The sequence below is a fragment of the Poecilia latipinna genome, unplaced genomic scaffold (assembly GCF_001443285.1).
Source record: "Poecilia latipinna isolate Pla-1442-1.1 unplaced genomic scaffold, P_latipinna-1.0 Scaffold120, whole genome shotgun sequence".
NCBI classification, from domain to species: domain Eukaryota; kingdom Metazoa; phylum Chordata; class Actinopteri; order Cyprinodontiformes; family Poeciliidae; genus Poecilia; species Poecilia latipinna.
The window spans coordinates 657,906-680,180 of record NW_015112736.1 but is presented as its reverse complement, the minus strand read 5'-3'; the positions used below and the strand labels follow the sequence as shown (position 1 = coordinate 680,180).

At 37.7% G+C, this 22,275-nt stretch overlaps 1 protein-coding gene across 1 annotated transcript in view; it reads left to right on the top strand.

The window, feature by feature from the left end:
- The window catches only part of ctnnd2a (catenin (cadherin-associated protein), delta 2a), a 139,145-nt gene that overhangs the window by 16,239 nt on the left and 100,631 nt on the right, over positions 1–22,275 (top strand). Inside the window, exon 9 of the mRNA XM_015028331.1 lies at positions 13,519–13,897. Within this exon, the coding sequence (XP_014883817.1) occupies positions 13,519–13,897 (379 nt within the window). The remainder of the gene's footprint in view (positions 1–13,518; positions 13,898–22,275) is intronic.

Here is a 22,275-nt window from a genome sequence, read left to right as displayed (position 1 = left end):
TTTTTTTTTTTTAATTAATGCAGCTTTGTTAAGACCCTTTGGGTTTTTAACAGTTTTTTGTTTGTTTTTTCACATACGGGGTTGTTATATTTTTAGCTACTTTAATTTTTTGTTTTCTGTTGCTTTGTGTGTGTGTGTGTGTGTGTGTGTGTGTGTGTGTGTATGTGTGTGTGTGTGTGTGTGTGTGTGTGTGTGTGTGTGTGTGTGTGTGTGTGGGTGGTTGAATCCAACAAGGGATTTTGTTGGACTTCAGTTACATCTCAGAACAGATAAATACTGAAAGCTGATTCCATACCAACAGCAATACTACAAGCAGCCTGCAATGTTAGCCACAAAGGAGAGCTACTGCAAGGCAAGAGGTCAACCAACACAGGTGCTCATGATTTATAGGTTTGCACGACTGGTCAGCTCTATATCAGATCCTCAGGACTAAATACACCACAAGTTTGATTTTTCTGATCTTGAAGCAATCATTTTTTATAAAAAAAAAAAAGAAAAAAAAAGAAAAGAAACCAGCCCCAGACACTTTATATATGGATTTTTATCTGAATTTGTTTCTAAAAATTTTGTAGCTGAATTTTGGCTGAGATACGGCCAAAGGTGGCTTGTACTCAGTTCAGTGTTACTAGCAGGTATGTTTCTTTTCTTTAATTTTTGAGGACATTGGACAGGCTGGCAGTCGAAACAATGTTTCCTGAGTAAAACCTACAAACGTGTTCGCTTCTCCAATACTACGCATACTTGAAATGAATAGTTTCTAAATATTGTCACCTTGATTCTGCAAACGTCTTTTCAGAAATATGGTCTCAGATTAAATATTTGTGACAACCAGATTCAGTTTGTTTGCTGTCAGATGTTTGTCTCAGGAATTTGGTGGTAAATAAAAGGACACCCTGAATCCCTTCCTTCCACAACACAAGACTATTGTATGTGTTCTAAAGGAAATATTTGTTGAACAGAAACATCCCAAGGACAAGAAAGTTTAGCTTTAAAGGCAGTGTAGTCCTTTTCCAAGCGCAGCTTCTTCAGTTCATTCCTAAAGTATCTCTAGCGCCCATTTGTATATCTCAAAACAGAGAGGACACATGTCCTAATGAATGACATTTTAATTGTGCTCTTCAATTTGTTAAGGTATTTCTATTATTAAAAAAAAACAAAACAAAAGCAGTAAACATCTAAAGCACCCACCCATCTCTCTCTCAGTCCCTTTTCTGCAAACCTGGTTCCAGTAAGGGTGCCACAGTTTTCCTTGTCTAAGGAAGGTTCACCTCGTTCTGTGTACTGTCATTTAATCTTAGTCTGGCCCCTACCCTGAGGAAGATTTGCCATGAGAGACTCTGCTTGGAGCTGCTAGGATTATACAAATACTAAAACCTCTCCACATTCTTAAGGCGGATATTTGCCACTTAAAAACTTTTTCTACATCCAGGAAGTCCATTGTAGCATCACTTTACTTTTCTTTTCTGTCATTCTCACCCATTTCCAGAAACTGCACCCAATGGTGAACTTTAGAAAAGACATAATAGAGAAATGGAGCTATATAAAATACCCTAAGAAAACACTTTCTTTTAGAGTAATTCTGTTTTTTTGTTTTGTTTTTTTTTTTGTAATGAAAAACGGTAGGACACATTTGCTATCAAATACGCATTGCCATCTTTACAGCTCCCTCTACAATTTCATTGTTGCCTGCATTGTGTTTTTAATAGACCCTCAATGAGCTTATCTCAATGTGGGTTTAGGTACGGCATGTTAATCCCATTATGGTATAAAAACACCCAAGTCTGTCATGCAACATTCACATGTTCCTCTGTGTCATTAACCAGCCTTGACAAAATAGCTATCATCATCATTTGGGTCACAATTACAGCAACAGATATGCAGACATACCGTTTGCCAATCTTTGTCTCAATAGAAAGGAGTTATCTTTAAACCCTTATAATGCTTTTTCTAAAATGTATGTTAGATTTCAGTTCCTCTATGCTTTAGCAGAATTCAAACACTGCAAGTCACTTTCTGAAGAAAATTGACTTGCGGTGGTATTGGTACCCAAACAGCAGTGAATTAAATACATTGAAGAGAAGAATATGCAGGCAGGATGTAGTTTTATGTTATTTAGCTTGGCCTTTAATGAAAAGAAAATGTATTGAAATTAGTTTGAATTCAATTCACTGGAAGACTACGTTGCCATAAACCGTATTTACTGCAACTCTTGTACTTTGTTTTTGCTCGTATCGACGCAGTGGAAAACCAACAAAACAAAGATGAACGTCACTTTGTACTCACCATGCCACTAAATTAAGATTTGGTTTTGTTTAAAAGAAAGTCACGCGCATTCTGTGTGCAATGAACAGAGGTTGTCTAATAGGGATTCATAATGCACTGACTGATGGCACATAATGAACTGATAAGGGTTGTGCTGACATAGTGAGCGGTAAGTCATTAATTATGTCACAGTGCCTTTTCTTGGCACTGGCAAGCTCACATTATTGGTTCATTAAGCTGGCATGGATCAATGTAATTAATGCTATAAGTCATTCTCTTGCTGAAGAGGAATGGGAGATGTTTCTGTGGGTGTTCGGCATCAAAAATCACCACGCTGTAGTCGGTGGGTCTATATTTCTCCCTCATATTTTATTTATTTATTTTTTGCAAACAGTGTTACATAATTATAGCAAAAAAATAAAAGATTCTGAAAGAGAAACAGTAGACAGAATATCTAAGATCATTTTTCTGTCACTACGCAGTATAACTGCTTGAAAATCTACTTTCTGATTTAAGTTTTATTTAGCTGTGAGTTCCAGATATTCCAAAGGAAACTGCTTCCCTCTGCCTTTCACCAACCTCTTGTTTTCTTTACCACCAAGTTTTTTTTTTCCAATACAGCAGACTGAGTTTGATCCTTACTGCCTGTTTTAAAAAGTGATGATAAAACAATGTACAGATAATGCTCCTATAAAAAATGAAGGAGCTCTCTTACTTGGAATAACAAAAGCATTTTAACATTTCAGTGACAAAATTCTGGAGGGGAAGCAAAAGATATGAGGCAAAACTTAGAACATTTTTCTATACAATGCATTCTTTACTCACCTTGTCTTTCCTATGGGCCATACTTAAAAACTACCACTTTAGTGGCAAGATTAGCAAGATTGTCATTGCCGTTCCAAGGTCCTGCTACTTGTTAGTGTGAGATAAGAAAAACACTGAAGTCATGTTTTCTTTTTTGCTTTTTGTTTTGGCAATTGGACACAGTTTGCAATGCTAACTGTGTCTCTTTAATGTCAATGTTTTGTTGCATGAGTAAGTAAGTGTCTGTGTGGTTTTGTGACATACATGTCGTATGCATGTGTGTAGGCTGCGGTGCATGAATTTCATTCTCGAATAAAACTAGGGCAGTGCCCAAGAGGACCACAGGTTAATGTGGCCTATTTAAAGCTATTATTTCTTCTTGGCCACAGTGCCTCCAATGTACACATTCATTCAAATGATGCTGATTCACTGCAGGATGACTAATGCGTCTTCTGCAAGGCCTCGTGTGTTCCAAAAGCCTTTTGTTTTTATTTCCACATATATGCAAATCTTACAGTCTCCATCCAAGTAGTGAGCTCATGATTGTTGCTGCTACTTGTATTCCCCTTTCTACATGTTTTTGTTGTAACCCACAGTGTCTTATCATTGTTTCTTACCTTTTAGTGTTTTCTGACTTTTTTTTTTCAGATGTTCTTCTTGCATTGTCTTTGTGCATCCTATTTTTACGTCACGAACGCCGCCTTGGCTCGTATTAATGACTCTGACCACCGGGAATAACTGCCATAAGAATGGATGTGGCTCTTTTTCTCCTTAATAGCTTAACATTAGGTCTGTGTGTGGCCCAGGTAGTGGCAGTTTGAATTAGCTGTTTGAGTGCACCGGCTATTTATCAGGTCCCTCCTTTAACAAGATTGAACTACTACTAATGACAAGATTTCTGTATTTAAGACCACTCCCTATAGTATCTTTAAAGGAGACGGAAACATGTTCTTTAACAATTTCTTACCCAAAAGATGTTTTTTAAAGTGGTGATATTATGTAATTTCCAAGCACATAGTGCCATTTTAGAGCACAATCAAGTAACTATGTTACCCTCAGTTGTTAAAAAATGCTGTTTATGTCAAACATAATTTAAAAGAAGTTTGACTTTGAAATTTCATGCATTGAAATTGGCCTCTGTCTCTTTAAGAATCTCCTGCTCTTTCCGACACTCTGCCACCTGTGTTGCCATCACAACAAGCACTTTCCATAATGCCTTCAACCGTTTTTAGGAGTGTTGGACTGACAAGTAGTTTGTTTAATAAGCTCAGCAGACTTGCATCTCCTCCATGTGTTTGCTAACTGCTGCAGCCGCTAGTCTGATGGAGCTGATGATGGAAAGAGGGTTTGATGCATCTCTTTCTCCTGCAAACTACAATCAACTCCTTTACATTCAAGATGAAATATGATCCTTTAAACAGCTTAAAAATATTTAAATCTCATTGTCTCAGTGTCTGTTATTTATTATAAGAATGCATTTGCAAGAGAATTGCACATATATTATATAGGACGAAGTCGACTATAAATTGTGCTATATAAACTGAAGACTGGGTGTTCAGATCCCATTTTATGCCTGCGGAAGTTCTCGAGTGTTTGTAAATATTGATCTTTTTGCCCCACACATTTCACACTCTTCCTTTCATTGCTCTGTAGCATAATTCTCTAATCTAACTTTTGTAATCGAATTAAACAGCTTCCTAAGCAGAATATCATCTCTCCTACACAAGTGCAAGATTGTGTGTGTCGTAACCGAGTCATTGTGCGTTGTTGGAATTATTTTTTGATTGCACGTGGAGCACACTCACTGGTGTGATTGTGCACAAATAAGGAAAGAGAATTTATGTGGAGGATTTTTACATCAGGCCATTAAGCCAAACTCCTTTCCCCTCTAAATTCTGTTTTCCTTCTTTAATGAGATCTAACATCCTAATAAGGGGGACAGAGAAGAGAGGTTGATAGAGAAGGGAGATGAAAGAGAGAAAACATGCCCATGAGAGCATCGGCTTAGAACAGCGGAAAAGGTGCACACATCTAACATGCATCTACTGGCCAGGAGGCAGAGAAAGTTCAAAACTTCTCCTAAATATGAGAAGTGACAGATCTCTGCGTTGAAAACAAAGATGAAGGAAAGGCTCACTTTCATGTGGCACACGTCATTTGGTGCCCAAGCGTGATTCATCATACTAATTACGGTCAATGAAGCTTGTGTGCCTTTGAATATATTTGTGTCCCTTCTTGTTAGTCGATGGTGGTTTAAAGATTCGAGGAGCCCTCTGTCATTTCATATGCATCCACCAGCCACATGCATGTACATTTATTAATATCATGTACATACACTTTTCAACAAAAATCACCTACATGAAAATCTCATTATTGGGCTTTAACAGTACAAACTGTGTAGAAAGAGATATCGCATGTGAATTTTTATGTCGTGATTTTGCAAATGCAAAAATTATAGTTCTTATTGCATACTGTTATTTACAGCACGTATATCAAGTGCAGGTTCTTGAGAAGCAGTAACGTCTTAGTTCATGTCAGCAAACGTCTATTATAAAACCAAAAAGACAATGAAGTGTTATGAAAGTTGTTTTAAATCAAATGATTAATTCTGAATTTATAAGACTACAGCAGAATTGATCACTGCTACGTCTGCTAAGCCAAAATGTGCCACTAAAGATCGGGTCAATACAGCCATAACAAATTGGAATTGGTCAAAATAAAGTTATCCTTTTTGTCACAGTTTCGACTGCAGTCTGCCTCGGGCTTGTTGATTGGCTGTGCCGGTCTCCAGAACTACAGCCAGGTTTTTAATGTTGCGCATGCGAATTGCAAAAATATCTCTAATCATTGGATGAGCAATTTTAATTTCTTGTATTAAGGCCAGTAACTGGCCAACACAAAGGTTTTATATTATTAATCTGTTGTTCCTTGCTGTCTGTGCTCTGAGTGTGCATGAGGTAAAATTAATCATCAGGATTTGACTGCAAAATTGTTTGTTAGGGTTCAAATAAATCATTGGATTGTTGCAAATTTTGTTAATATCAACTGAGTATCAGAGCAGTTGATATGTAAACAAGTATTTGTTAGTTGATCTGCAGAGCATTTACTGAATGAGTCCTCCTTGCATAAATAAGTAAATATTCTGTTCTAAATATGGCTCTGGGTCAATTCGCCCATTCTAAAATTCCTACTACAGTTTCGTAGCAACGCTTTATTTCATCCCAGCCTCCTTCTTTTTATGGCTTTTAATGGACTGTTGAGATAAAAAAAAGGAATAAAAATGCTAATCATTTGCTTAGAATTTGATTTAATTTGTATTATTTTTGAAGATTTTATTTCATACCCTGCTTTGATCCTTTGACTTTGGATCTGATCTTCGTCTGAGTCAGTCCATGGCATGTAAAATATGACAGATTATGTCCATTTATCAAACCATAACAGTGGGATTGAGCATGTGTTGGTGGATCTAAAATTATTGACGCAAAATCATGCCCCTGCAGTAGACTATGGGTAAATTATACAAAATGGCTTCAGATTATATGATGAATAACAGTTTGAAATCTCCCCAGGGTGTGTAATAAATGCAATGCCTCTTTGTGCCCAAATAAACAAAACTGCAAAGGCATGAAAAGTCAAAAGCTCACAATGACTACTTAAATATCTCTATACTCTCAGGAGTTGCACCAAACTGTTTATTTTCTGTGCATAAACCACAGCTAATTAGATATTAAAAAGTATGAGCTGGCTGTCGGTATGAAACACTTCATTTTTTATAACATGTTCTTATAAATAATGTACATTTTTAAAGTTCAGAGTACTTTTTCATAGGGTGAGATGCGCTAAATCGTAAAGAACTCTGTTGACGAAATGCCCGTTTTAATGAAACATACAGGGAACACACTTTTATGTTAATTGTGTGTGTTGGTGTTCTGTCGTCGGCGTATATTTGTGGCAAAGAGACCACCGAACACTAAAAGTGCACTGCGCAACAATTTTGGCTCCAACACCTCATTAGTTACTTCAGTGTTTCTCTTACTTGGTTCTCCGTTTCAGCCAATCAGATTTTACTTGTTTTTTTGGGGGGGGGGGTTTCTGTAAAACATTTTAAAATAGTCAGTTTTGTGAAACGAGCTTCCTGTGAAATGTTCAGCAGTAAAAAGAGCATTTGGCTTTATTTGGAAAGCTGTTGAACTTACTGGATGCTCACATTTTAGTAATGCAGTTTTGTTTTTACTGAAACTCTCAGTCCAACCTCATATGTTGTGGCAAAAAATAAATAGGTAAGAAGAAGAAAAGACATGAGTTAAACATGGTGAGTTTAATTGCTATGTATTAAGCAAATGAGACATATTTAGTAGCAGTATGTTTTTAAATTTTAGCCAACACTATTTAGTGCTCTATGCATATCAGTTCCTATTGAATCCAGGTGACTTACTGTTCTGTGGTAAATACTTGTACAGTAACATGAGTTTCTGCTGAGGGCTCAAAGCCTAATTACAAGCTCAAGGTAATTCTGACTTACATGACAGATCAACACAATTTTTCACCCCTGGGAAAACTTCTGACATTTTTCATCACCCTACCCAACTATGTCGTAGTGGAATAGAAATTTTAGGTACACGCATATGGCAGTAACAATAAATGTTATGCACAAAGCAGAAACAGAAATGAGCTAGAAGGAATATGTTTATGTTTTTTACTCTGAGATTTTTCAGCTCTTTTCTGCTCAGTGGTGTTTGTATTTCTGAGGACAGGACTTGGGCATCTCTAGATTAAATTGTTTTTCTTCATTCATTTCCTGTACCCGGTTTACTCCAGCATTCAATTATCAAGTGGCAGGGTTCATGCTGCCAAGGCATTTATTCACAAAGACACACCAACCAAACAACCGTCGTCGTTATTCCGTTCGATTCGAATTTTGTTTGTAACTCACTCTGTGCTTTCTCCAGTCCACTTGGATTCTTCCAGTAGAATTTCAGACGTTCTGAACCATGATGTAAATTTCTACGCTGTTTTAGAATTGTAGTCTGCCTGTAGTTTCAGCAATGGCGGCGGAGGAAGTGAAGGAAGATGTTCAGTCCGTGTTGGTCACGCTTCCAAATATTGGGTTAACATTACCAGTTGCCTCGTTGGGCTCGGCACTTCTCTCTTCGCAGTACAGGACGGTTGTTTACAGCACAGACAGCTTCCAGTAAGTTTCATAGCGTTAAATTGGTGCATTACATGTGTCATGGACAAACGTTAGCGATTGGGTAAAATTTAAAACCTCAATAGAGTCCGTGCCTCCAGGAAGCAATCGTTTGTCAACAGCTGAGAGCCCAGAACTTCTGTATGAAGCAAACCGTAGTACAAGGGACTGGTTTTTACCAGGCTAATGTAAGATTAGAATAACCATTGGTTTTTGGGAGAAACAAACAAACAAACAAACAAACAAAAACTTAACTATTGGATACCAAAAACGTGACTATCTGGCAGAAAATCCATGTCCTAACCAGGGGTTTGTATAGGTTTAACTTTGCAAAATCTAGTATTCTTACTGCAGTGTAATTGCAAGAGAGGACATTTCTGTCTGTGCACATGTTTGCGCATGTGGATCTTCCAGTGCCTCCAGCTTAGGAACATCAAGAGCTGTGTGTTGGCTGGAAGGCTCCCCCAGGGATAAAAAGAGGGAGAAACTAATCCCTATTCCCTTACACATCCAAACTGTGTGTGTGTGCATGTAACTGTCTGTTGGTCTCTCTTTGCCTTGGCAAGCACACTCCATGGCTACTTTAGCAAAAGGCTGTTTGTACACATTAAATGACCTACGTGTTACAAGCATGCAGATTCCGTTAACGTCAGTCACTTGCATGTTTGGAAACCCTTGTTAGTTCGGTCTAAGATTGATGGGAATTTCTGTGAGAGATATAAGCTCTACCGAGGGTTTTTGTGTAATCGTGCTGAGCAGTGAAGCGTGTCGAGAGGAAGGACCTGTCCTCAGCTCTGATCACATAGCTGAGAAAAGAGAGGGAATATGAACATGAAATAAACTGATGGTGGACTGAGGACGACAGACAAAAAGCGTGAGAGCAGAGAGTGTGTAAGACACAGCAGAAAGGAGGGGCGTCACTCAGAGGGGAGAATTCCAAAGATATCTGTGGGGAAAGTGGATCGAGGTGAGGACAGAAAGCACCAACGAAAAGGGTAATGGTGGAAAAAGGAGTGACGGAGAGTACAGCTGAAAGGAATGGAAGCAGAGATGAAAGAATGAAAAGTTAACATACACACGAAAAGCTTTCAGGATTGGCTTGATCCCTTATTAGCTGTTTTTTTTTTTTTTTTCCCCCTTCTGTCCTACTCTCCATCACTTGTACATAGGAGCAAGGGCTCCTTCGTCTCAACCTCAGCCCGCAGGAAAGTCGGCCTTGCTCTAAGCGAGGCGGCCCCTCAGCTGACTGTCTAATTGCAGAGGTATCACTGTGTCAAATGACTAATAGAGTTTCCCTTTCCGTCGCAAATCTGCCAGCAGGAGCGCAGCCACAATTTGTTTACTCCATGCCCAAGCCAAGGGAATACAAAGATAGACCAGTCTCTTTATTTATTCTCAAACACAATTTCACGCTGCCAAAGTGTTAGGTGTGAGAGGTGTTAATGAAACATGCATGTGTTTATGTGACTGCTGGCACATGCGTGCACACGTACACACACACACACACACACACACACACACTTACCACGCTTTATGATGTACCTAATATTTTGTCAAGCAGTAAAGTAAGTTATAGTTCTGCAAGCTTTCAGAATGCCAATGTATGTTTTAATAAGCTGTCAACTGATTTTTGGGATAGAAAATAATAATAACTCTAACATGGCTGAACTACTAATTTACTTAGAATTTTACTTTAGGAAGTAGAACAGCTTGCTGTGAGATTTTCTAATAAAAGAAAGCCTCCCTGCAACTTCTTCAGAAGAATACAGCTGAACCCAGTGACTCTTTGCTCAAGGACAGAAACATTTTCAGAGAGCAAAGAGGCACACACACATTACACACACGTGTGAATTCTTTTGTATCTGAAAGATATTTGCACCTTTGTGATAGTTGAAGGCCAGGCATTTAGGTTCTGGCTAAGTCAATCTTCATACTAGTGTATTCACTGTTTGATAGGTTTGATATGACATTAATAAGTTTGGCACCTGCTTCATACCATCTTTCTTTGAAAAAGGGATTTGTGATTAAATATTGGCCTGTTTTTATGTTATTCATATTTTGCACCAAACTTGTTTTATCGGGATGTTATGTCATAGAGCAACACAAAATATCGCATATTTGGATAGTGGAAGGAAAATGTAATTTGTGTATAATCATTTAGTCCCTTTGTCTTCTGAAGTCACATAGTTAGTAAATAGACTACACTTTTAACTGTCACCCCAAAAAAACACTTGCATGTAAATCAGTGGGTTCATGAGGTCACCAGCATCATCATGACAGTAGAGAGACTTTAATCTTAGTATAAAAGTGGCTGCTCTTCAAAAGGCTAAGGGGTTTTCTTACAGAACAAGCACAAACAAAAAGGAACATAGCAAACGGCTCAGAAGGAAATTGTATTAATGTTTAATGTTGTGGCACAAAACAATAAAAGTTTGAAAATCTTGTAAGGAACAGTTTGCTCCATCGTCTTAATACGGGAAAAAGTCACGGCTCTCCATCTAAATCGACAAGCTAGGCAAGAAGAGCAGTGGTGAGAATTGATGTTTGAAAGGGGGGGAAAATATAATAGCTGAAGTCATTATTTGCTACAATTGACGGAAATATTTTTTTAAGGAGAGGCTCTTGTAAGATAAGACCAAACTGTAACTTTATCGGCTGACATGCAAAATACAATAACTAGGTCACTAATCACATGATAGTGATAGTTATTTTTCCTCAAAAAAAGTGATCAGAGTTGATTGAAAGATAGATGGAACTGGAAAAAAAAGTGGAATTCTGGAAGGGGACCTATGAGAGGCTGCAAAAGAGTTGATACCAAGACTCATCTTTCAGCAGGACAGCAACACTGTGGATCAAGCCGTGTTTATGTGGATGAATGGCACAGAGTTCAGACCGAAATTTAATTGGAAATCTATGGCCAGACTTGAAAGATGATGCTCACATCTAACCCGATTGAGCATGAGCTCCAAAGAAGAATGGGTAGATGGTGTAAAACTCATAGAAGCATAAGCTAAAAGGTTTCCAGCTGTATCTGGTGGTTCAGCTAACTACCTAATATAAAGGCATATGACACTTTACAGTTGTTTTATTTGCTAATGAGTTTAATCACACACAAATACAAAGCTTTAAAGCTTTTTTGTTGCAGCATAAAATGTGGCAAGGTTCATGCCATGTTAATCGTTTTGCAAGGCATTGTAAGATGTTTCTATCTTGTTTTATTATCAGAGATAAACAGTTACAGTGACACAAATCCCAATGAAGGTTGCATTAGCTTTAAAGGTCAACTCATTTGTCAGAAGACTCTGTCAAATCAAGTAGCACAGCCAGTTTTATATGGAGTATAAATGATGATTAGAAATGGAAAAAAAAAAAAAAAAGTAGTAGCTGGAAGTTGCATGCACATTAACCACATCCAAAAACCAAAACAAATGAGCTAAGAAAAATGTCATGGCTGTGTTTCTTTCTCCTTCCATATCTACATTTTACCCCCACTTGCCTTCTTAGTTTCCTTTTTCACTCTTTTAACCAATAATATTCATCTCCACTGGTCACAGCTCAAGCTACTGGATAAAAATATTTGACAGGCCACTTTTTTCTGTGAGACCTTTTTTTTTTTTTTTTTTTTGCCTTTTCCTCCTTTTGCCTTTTTTCCACTCCTTTTTTTGCTCTGGGGTTTGTCCTATTTGGCTGTCACGTCTCTCGGTGAGTGCACACTGAAACTGGTAGTGTTAGCCTAAAGCCCTGGCTACTAATGAGACGTTGAGAAGGACAGACTCGCCACGGACACTATTTAAAGAGTATAGAGAGAACTTGCCCCTTATGAGAGTGACTCTGCCCCATTACCTTCCTATACCACTGTTCTCTCTCACCGCTGTTAGCTTTTTCAAGATGCTCTTCTATCCCTCGGTTTTTAGCTGAAACATTTTCTTTTTCTTCTGCCAAATTGTTTAGATATTTTATCAAATTTGGGGCAATAATACAATACCTGAAGCAACAATTATTCTCCTTTCATGTTGAGGAAAATGAAGAGACACCAGTTAACTTAACAGTCATGTTTTTGGACTGAGGGGAACCTCAAGTGAGCCCAAGACTTTCTCACGGCAAGGCAACAGTGCTAACGACTCTGCCGTTCAGCCCTGCCAGCATAACTCAATGACTGAAAATATTTGTTGTCTTAAACAAAAATCAACAAAAAGCGGCTTGTTATGTGTTTGTGATAGAGGGTATCCTCAAGTCTCTTACAGATGAGGCAGGTCAGAAATGTGTGTGTTTGTGTGAGTGAGAGGGCTGAAATAGAGCTATATCAGGGCTGTGAAGGTCAAACAAATGCCAGCTCTCAAGACGGCACTAAAGAGCAAGTTTGTCGGTCACATAATGATGAGACACTCAGCCATAGCACACACACTCACGGACACGCACAACCCGACGTTCTTTCTTTCTTTTTTTTTTTTCTTTTTTTTTTAAATTCATGGTCTTCGTGTGTGTGTGTGTGTGTTTAAGGTGAAGTGTTTGCGGCCCATTCTGTGCGATTACTGTTTGTCAATCAGACATTCCCTCTGATTGTGAGACCAGACTCGTTGGCTGGTGTTAGTGTTAATCACATGACCACACATTGATTTCCATGCTGCGAGTTATCACTCAGTTCCTGAAGAAGAGATTTACGTTGCTTTTACGTGTGTGTGTGTATGTTTCTGTGTCGTAGTCTGCAGATAGCTTGGTCTGAATGACAGATGAGAGGTTCCTCCTTCACACAGTTTGTCTCCCTGTTTACAGCCGGAGCAACAAAAGCCCCTAGACCCACATTAACATCTTGATTTATCACCGATCCTAAACAATGTAGAGGCAAGAGGAAAGCTGCTGTGTCTGCGCTGGCTGTTTACATCTCTAAGCAAAACCAGATTTGGTTTGCAGCTCTAATGAACTATGATGTTGTGTTTTATTATTCTTAAACGTACTACTTTATATATTTTTTTTTCCAGGTTATTCACATTTCGTGAATACCCTAAAATGCATTCTTTCTAGATGATAATTGGTCCTTAAAATGATGCCATAAAAAAAGGATGCTGAGGAAATATTAAATCTAATCACATCAAATCTTAAACTAGGGATTTTTAAGTGTATTTTTCTCATTAACTATTCAGAGCATTAAAATTGACTTGTCTTTCAATTAACCTGTTGAAACCTGCATTTCCTCTCCTTTCCTATACTTGCCTTTTTGTCCTTTCTTCCTCTCCTTCTCCTCCCTCTTTTCCTGTCCTGTATAGAGCTGATGATGCATGTCCATAGCCACGTCCGTGACCTAAGTTATGTCCTTTGTCCCTACTTTGCCCCCATAGCACCCTCTTCCCCTGGTGTCGACTCCACCCCTTTGCAGCGAACAGGAAGTCACGGCACCGGCACAGGCAGCTACAGCCGTGGCGGGACCAACAACTATGCCACGGTGGGGCCAGGATACACTTCAAGCGCCGGTGGAGGAGGCGGAGATGTTTACGGGTCGGACCCTTACGTGGCGGACCCCTACCGCACCCTGCAGTACTGCCCCTCGGTGGTGGAATCTCCTTACAGCAAGTCCGGGCCAGCCCTGCCGCCTGAAGGAAGCCTGCAACGTTCACCTTCCATCGATTCCATTCAGAAAGACCCGAGGTAGGATAAAAGCCGTGATGTCCAGTGAGCTCCACTATGTGCGAGTGTGAAGAGAAAGTTTAAACATCACACATGAAATTGTACTAACATTTTACAATATTTGTCAAGGTGCATCTCAGAGAAATAGGGATGTGTGTTCCAGTGAGGCCTGTTTGTTGGATTTTGCAGTTATTAAACTACGTTTCATCAAGCCCGCCTTTTTGAATTAAAATTAGTTTTTATTGGTCTGTTGTAATGTTCCAGTCTTCTAAGAAATGAAATGTCCCATTAGCCGTAAGTTGAAAATCACGGTAATTACCAGAAACAGAGGGGTAACAACACCAGTGTGTGCTAATCAGAATGATGTGTTGTTTAATTTAGTGAATTAATTTCCTAAAATTAATGAATTTTTCAACAATATTCCAGTTTTCTGAGATGCACCTGCATATGCTAATCAGAACCACGGTTGACATGGGGGAAGAAAATCTACTCTCATAACCAAAACATTATTTTCACATCAACATCTTTTGAACAACAGTGACTCACTGCACTAGCATGAAAATGATAGAATAACTAACCTGCAGAATGATCTGTTACTCCCTAAGCTGGAAAATCTTTGCCAAATGCTTGATTGAACCAATCAAAAATCCTTATTTGATAAAATACAAAAACGTTTTTTTTTTTTGTTTTTTTTTTACAACACACAGAGGGAGCAGAAAACCACCATACTGCAGTGTTTTTATATAGAAGATATGTTTTTGTTGCAGTGTGTAAGGATAACTCCTAAGTACACACCAGTTCATTAAGGTACAAAACGGTGCACTGATATGTTAAATGGAACAGGTTGTGTTAAGAGGTATCCTGAAGAAGTAAAAGTAAAGTAAAAAAAAACAAAGCTGAGCATTTCAGAGTGTTAGAAATATGCCTGAAATGCCGTGGTTAGAATAATTCAGTTAAAAAGTAAAGAGTTCCCAATCACGATATTTTGTCCCCAAGACTGAATCATTTAAGTGTTTACCAAGTCAGTTGCATTCTGGCATCTGCATTTTCAAAGAACCTACTTGCAAAATTGCACAAAACAGCTTAGTATGTAACATTGTATATAGCTTTATTAATCTGCAACTGGTGTAAAATCTTAAAAGGTAGAATGACAAGTGAGAAAAGAAATTTAAATCATTCAACTAATCCAATAATGACCCTAAAGCCAGTGCTTGAGATCCGAGCATGGCGTTGCTGTTAAGAGCACTCATGTGTTTATTCCCATACAATGAACTTTGCCACGAAACAAATCCATGTGTCATATCAAGCTTCACTGTTAAGTGTACAGTAATTCATATAGACAAAAAAAAATAAACCTAAGGCATCAGAGTGTGTTGCTTCCAGTCACACACCAGTTGCTATAGAAGCTCCTTTCATCTTCTTTAATGTCATGCTGGGTGTAAAAGAGCCCTACTGGGCTGTGATCACTTTTATCCTCTTGTCTCCTCAATTAAGCAAAGCTCGATCTCCATCTTTATTTATATATATTTCACTGGACTCTTGATGTATAATTCCTTTAATTAAAGCAGGAGAGTGAGTGAGACGTGTGGATCAAATTTCAGCAGCAGCTATCAGTCACAGGAAGAGGCAAAGAATGGGGAGACGGAGAATGAACAGGATCAGAAGACAGGAGAGTGTCTGCAAAATGTATGCCAAAAATGACTGAAGGATATCTATGTAGCACAATAAAGATTTAATCAGCTGCAAAATTTGTCGGTCCTCTAAATAAATAAATGTTTTACTGATATGAATTTTTATGAATTGTGATAAATATAGATGCAATAAATTCCACTGTCTAGAGGGTGTATTTCCAGGATTGATCAAAATATAAATTGTATTTATTGAATAAAATGTATACAAGATATCATGGACACATATGTTTCATAAAAATTGTGCTAGGTTTTTATTTTTGTGTACAAAGAAAATCTCTGTTTGCTCTTTTAACTGGAGAAAATTGGAAAAAAAAATTAGTTTAGGACTTGCAGAATGAAATTTATTTAGTAGTCATATTGTAATTTTTATTTCATTACAGATGTATCTCAGTAAATTAGAATCTTATTGAAAAGTTAATTTTATCCACTAACTCAGTTCACTAGGTAAAAAAAATATTTATAGATTAATAAAACACAGATGGATGTTTCCAAGTCTTTAGTTTTGTTAGCTATCATGATTTTCCACTTATAGCTAAACAATTAGCATGTTACACCAGACAAATATAAAAAAACAAACATTTAATACAGAAATGTGGCCCTAATAAAAATGAAGGTTTAACACTTGTTTTAAGGTTACTGTTTTCAAAAGTTATTTTTAATTTGACAGACAGGCATCATCAAATTTGCAGAGATGTTTTTGCACATGTTGGCAAAACTGAATCTATACTATTCTACACCTTCCCAATTTTTGCTCAGAAATAGCTCTTTTGTATGGACACATCCCGCAGAGCTAATTAATTTCACATTGTATTAAAAGTTAAATCATAATAAAAGCATCACGAAACAGAACCAGATGACAAGCAGTTGGCTTGGATTTGTTGCGTCGTCCTATTAATTTTGGCCTCCCATGAACTGCAAGGGTAAGACAGAGCGCAGGAAAGTTGAAAACAAAATATGGTAATGAGTGAATTTCATTACAATGCTAATTTACAATGCAAGATACTAAACCCCTGTAAACAAAATTAACCTTTATCTAATGCACTGAAACTGCCAGACGAAAATGCAGATATGCAACATCCTGACTGTTCCTAATATGATTAATCAATTTGGTCAGTGTTCTTGTAATTGTTGACCATGTCTAGACACTGAGTGACTTTAGAGTAACTTTCATTTATTATAGACATCGTATAAATTATTGTGTGTGCGGTTTTGTGCACGGTGAGTTAGTCAGATGATTTTTAATAGACATTAAACATAGGGGTGTCCCTAACAACAGCTATTGTAGTAAACAAAATTAAATCTTAGAATAATTTAAATAACTTTTTTTTCTTTTTTCTTTTTTGTTTTGTTTTTTTCTTTATGTAGATTGTGTTCTAATTTTTTCATGTTATATCAAAGGAAATGTAAACAAACATTCACACAAATATATGCATAAAGCTTATGTAGCATGCTGCATCACCAGCAGTACAGAAATGAATAAAAATAAGCTCTTGTTTATTTATTAACAAGTAAGAAATACAGGGAATTGAGGTTATATCTGGAGATAAACAAAAATGAGCAACTCGACAGGAAAAAGAATCTGCTTGTGTTTATAAAATGTGATATTTGGAAACGGCAACATTTTTCATTCATCTCACAAATAACACAATTATCTGTGTGCGTCGTTTATGAATTTTCTGGTTTAGATTAGATTTATTTGGATATTTACATTATCTCCATAGCTAGGCAGATTTGAAATACGATGAAGCAAAATGGATTTGGTTGACTTTACAAGCTCACCAAACATGCATTTAAATGTTTCCATAAGCACTTCTGCAGGAAAAACCCCCAAACATATCAAACGGGAAATGTGTCCAACCTTATAAAGTGAATTTAACAGCTTTAAAATATTATGATAGACGTGTCTATACTCTTTGGTCTTTGTCTGTGCAGATGCTAATCACGTCTCAGGGATAGGGTGGGGAAATCATTTAAATGGTGGCTTTGCTCCTCCACATTGAAGGGAGCGAGTTAAGATGGTTTGAGCATCTAATTGGGATTCCTTCTGGATGTCTCCCTCCGGCAGGATTTCAATGCTCATCCCATCTAGAGTAGAACCTGGTGCAGACATAGAACTTCATGGGGAGGACTACATGTACCTTTTAGCATTGGAATGCTTCGGGGATCCCCTAGAATGAGCAAAAGACAATGGATGTATAGAGGGATAAAGGGCTGGATAGCCCTTTAACTAATTTGGTTTTTATCATCTTATTCCTTCTAGAGTAGGGTTTTCTAGACATCGCCTTGACCTCCATGTTTATCATGTTGCTCCTTGTGCGCTGAATTTTGACTTGAGAAAACATAAACTAAAATCATATTGACATCCGCTTATTATTTTTTCTTCATTTGTTGATATTTGGTCCCAATTGTCTTTATTTTAGGGTGTTTCTATGAGAACTTTGTGACTCCCTCGGTGTTATGAGTAACATAAAGCCTCGCAAACATTTGACTTCAGACCCATTGAGGATAACCGTCATCTGGAAACAACCTGGGTCTCTGCCTAAACTTTTGCATTCCACTGCACAATTCTGTTAGCGTGCTTAATATTATTGAATCGGAGCCATGTGTTACAGTTCTCTTTGTCATGAGGTTAAATTGCCTCCCACTCAGACTTCACTCTTACTCTTGCCGTAATTGGATCTGGCTGAGCTAACATGAAATGCTAAATGAGTTAGCAGATATTAGAGACAAGGAATACTCTGAGTGAGGGCAGAGGTTATGTGTGCGTCGAGCAATGTGTTTGTGCTGCTAGGACCGTGAGAAAGAGTGGAAGATGTGTCTTTAGGACGAAATTGAGTTTAATATGGTTTTTCGGTGTGCTCCGTGTATTTTTGTGTATTGCACAGAAATGTCTAAGTGTGTACTGCAACCAATTCAAACTGTACATCAGTAGGCATGATGACAGCAAAGCAAACACAGCAATAACCACTGATGGGTTGGAGTGAAAAAGAGACACTATAAAGACGGAGGTGGAACATGGATGAGAATAAGACAGGAGGAGGATGGGAGGAATTGGGGAAAACGAAACCAGAGGGTGGGAAGAAGAAGAAGATACGGGAAAAAAGAAGAAAGAGGATCTTTCACTGAGGGAAAGTCAGAAACATGGGGGAGGATTTTAAAAGGGCTGCAGATAAAATAAAAGCTGATAGCTAGATGACGATCACAATTTGAAGAACTTTGATAAACACAAAAAGTGAGGAGATACTTGTGCAAATGACTGTCGTTCTGATGTTTTTTTTATGCGTTCCCCTTACTGGTTCTCCCTATCGAAATAGATGTTATAAATGATGCAGAGAATGAGATTTATTTTCTCATGTAGCCAATAAACAAAACTGCTTTTGAAAAATTGCAAATAAAGAGTAATAAAATAATGATGCTTCATTCAGTGGCGTTAAGTTAGAATGAGAGGTGGAGATGGAAATATGTGTAGGAAAGAAGATTGACCTTGGCAGATGGAAAGTATGGAAAGTAAAAATGGCAAACATAAAGGGAGAACAAGGTTAACATCAGCTCAGGGACGATGGGAATTTGGGACCAAAGATATGGATGTTTGGTTTATTGTTTCAAAACTTGCGAGCTTGAGGGGGATGAATCACCTTCTCCCAAAAACATCGTAAGGAAAGGAATCAGGAAGTCCGGTGACTTCCGGACTTCCTGATTTCCATAACACAAAACAGTTTGGATTATTACGTCTGTCAATGTAATAATATATGCAGAACAGGAGTACTCGTGTAAAATCAAGAAAAAAATAATTCTGTAGCAACATTCGTCAATCATTAAAAACAAAAGAAACTCCACACGCTCCATAAAACTGTACTGCTGACAACAAATAGCTATTTACTGTGTCGTGATATGATGTGATCTTCCGTGACATGTCATTGTCACCGCCCGCTATTTATTGTCAGTGTCTGTTGGCTCGGAGCCGAAACGCTTTTCTCTATTTATGGAAAATCGTCAGTGGTCAGCGGCGACTCTCTGCACAACGGTGTGAGACGTGTACGTGTGGAGTCGTTCAAGACTAATCAAATGCGATATCACGAATATGAAAAATAGACACAAGTACATGTGCTTCGATTAAAAGAATTGGGAAGACTGAAAAAGGAGACATTGAGTCAGTGTGGCTTTTCTGGCCAGTTTTTAGATCTTGATGAATGACAGAGCGAGCGTATGCTTCTCTTACAGTCGACACCAAAGTCGATTTTTTTATTGACATTTATGTAAAACTCCTGTAAAGGTATAGAAGTCAAAGATGGAATGTTCTCACATTCAGGAACTCCTTTACATGAATGCAAGAATAAATATTAATAAAGAAGATATTTATATAATATAGAATCATCCTTAAATTTGTAAGTTAAGTGTGTAAGTTTCAAAGAGAAATATTACATATTTTTTTTCTTTGCAAGAAAGAGCTAATATAGCAAAGCTTCACATGTAATGACTTGTTGCATGCTAAAGGAAAGCGTCATACATTTGTGGAAGTTGCAAGGATAACAGATCTAAAATGAAGTAGTTATGACCTATGTTTTTATAGTTTATGTGCTTGAGTGGATGACAGTGAGCCATTTTAGTGGACAGAGATAAACGGGGCTGCAGGCTCGTTTTTAAACTTTCAGCTGATGCTGCTTGAATCATAGTGACCATGCATGTTCTTCATTAATAGATGAAAAAAAAGTTGTAAAATAGTTTTAAATATTTATATAAATGCTTGCTGACATTTTCAATAAGAGAATGAAGAATGCACTCTTGTCTTTTGCTTAGTAATTATTTACAGCAGTCATAAAAATAGCAGATGAATGGTATTATTTTGGTGATTCTGTAGATAGTTGAGTGTGAGGCTATTAAGTGCAAGCCAGAGTGAAAAGCTGAGTTCTGTCCATTTTTCTCAGTTCTTTTTTTTATGTTGGGGGACAACTAAATGTTGACCTAGCTGTTACCTGCTTGACTTACAGGCCAGACACCCATCAGTACCATCAGACAAAGGATGACAAGAGAAGGGAGGCTGAAGTGTCATTGAGAGAATGATAAAAGAACGTGTTGATAAGTGGGTAGCTCAAGTCCAAGAGAGCAGAGGCAGGGAGGGTGGCGAGTGTGTGACAGTCACAGGGTGAACAAGGGATTTGAAGAAAGCAAAAAAGAAGGGAAAGACAGAGACAGAGGAAGGAGGACACACTCTGCTGGCTCTCAGCACGGCCCAGGGGTAATTTCCTCTCCACATGAGAAATGCATGCTGGGATATGAAATCACCTCCAAGGGAGGGTAATGATGCATTGCCAGAACCTTGGCCCTGAGGCACAGCTGTGTGGATGCTCCAGTGTTCCTGTGTGCGCGCTCACACAAATCTGTGTCCTGGCCGTCATCCCTGCCTGTTCTGGGTAAATTGCCCATTGTAGTTATTTTCCTTTTCCGAGGTGGCCTATCTGCGTGCGTGTGTGTGTGTGTTTGTGGGAGCTTGCGCCTGACCTTGGGATAATAACAAGACTCTGTGCCTATCCCTTTGCTTGCTATGGGGAACTTCCATCTTAAATCTGAAGCCAGAGAGGGAAAGGAAGAGCAAAGAGAAAGTGTGATAAATGTGCTTTGGGTGGCCATAATGCAGTAATAGTGAGAGGCACATCCCCTCCCAATAGATCTTAATGTTTGACCTTATTCAAATTCAGCATGAACTTTAAACAAAAAAAAACAAAAAAAAGATTGAATGTATTTACTAAAGTTCAGTTGATTTCTTTTAGGGAACACAAGAGTACATCTCAGTAAATTGGAACTTATGTTTTAGGCTTGTTTCTCAAATTAAAAGTAACGTTTGCAAATTGCAATCCCTAACCAGAAATTGTATTTCATATTTTCATTAGCTTTAGGTGCAATTCATCATAATTAATTGGAAGAAAGTCTGGAAAACTTATGTTTATATATATATGTATATATATATATATATATATATATATATATATATATATATATATATATATATATATATATATATATATAACTTATATATATTTTTACATGCATACTTATGTATGCATGTAAAAAAATATATAAACGTGTTTTGCTTTTATGTTGCTAAAACAAACTTTCAATGATATTTCAATATTTTGTGGGAATTACAAATGTCAACAACATAAGGTTTTTCTGTTTTCCTGTTAATTTTACATTTGTTACATTTTGGATCAGCGCTTACAGCAGCATTGCAAACGCTGGTCTCCTTCTGTATTTCCTGTAGCTTTGATAAACCAAGAAAAACTCTAAGACTGCCCAAAAGGCTGTCAGCGTTTCGTAATCTGGCGTGTCCCATGGTAGACTGACCTGTACTCTCCAAAAATGTTAAAACAGAGTATGTTTTATTATGTTTGGCTTACTGTTATTTGCTGGAGTCTCACTGTCCAATATGGCAGCCTGAACAAACAACCAAGCATGCTGTTTTCTTTTTTTTAATTTTTTTTAACAACTTTTGTCCTTCCTCTCTTGTACTGAAAATGGCTGGGGGGCTTTTCCCTGAAGTTACAACTTTGACATTAAAGATTATCGTCAAATTGACCTGTTAATTATTAACATGGTTCATTCACTGAACAGGAAGTAGATCAGACTGTTGGTGTCCAACCCACTGATCAATGATCATGGTTAATCAATTTGCTGGATTCCAGTCACCAGCTGATTTCTTTGCAAATCTTT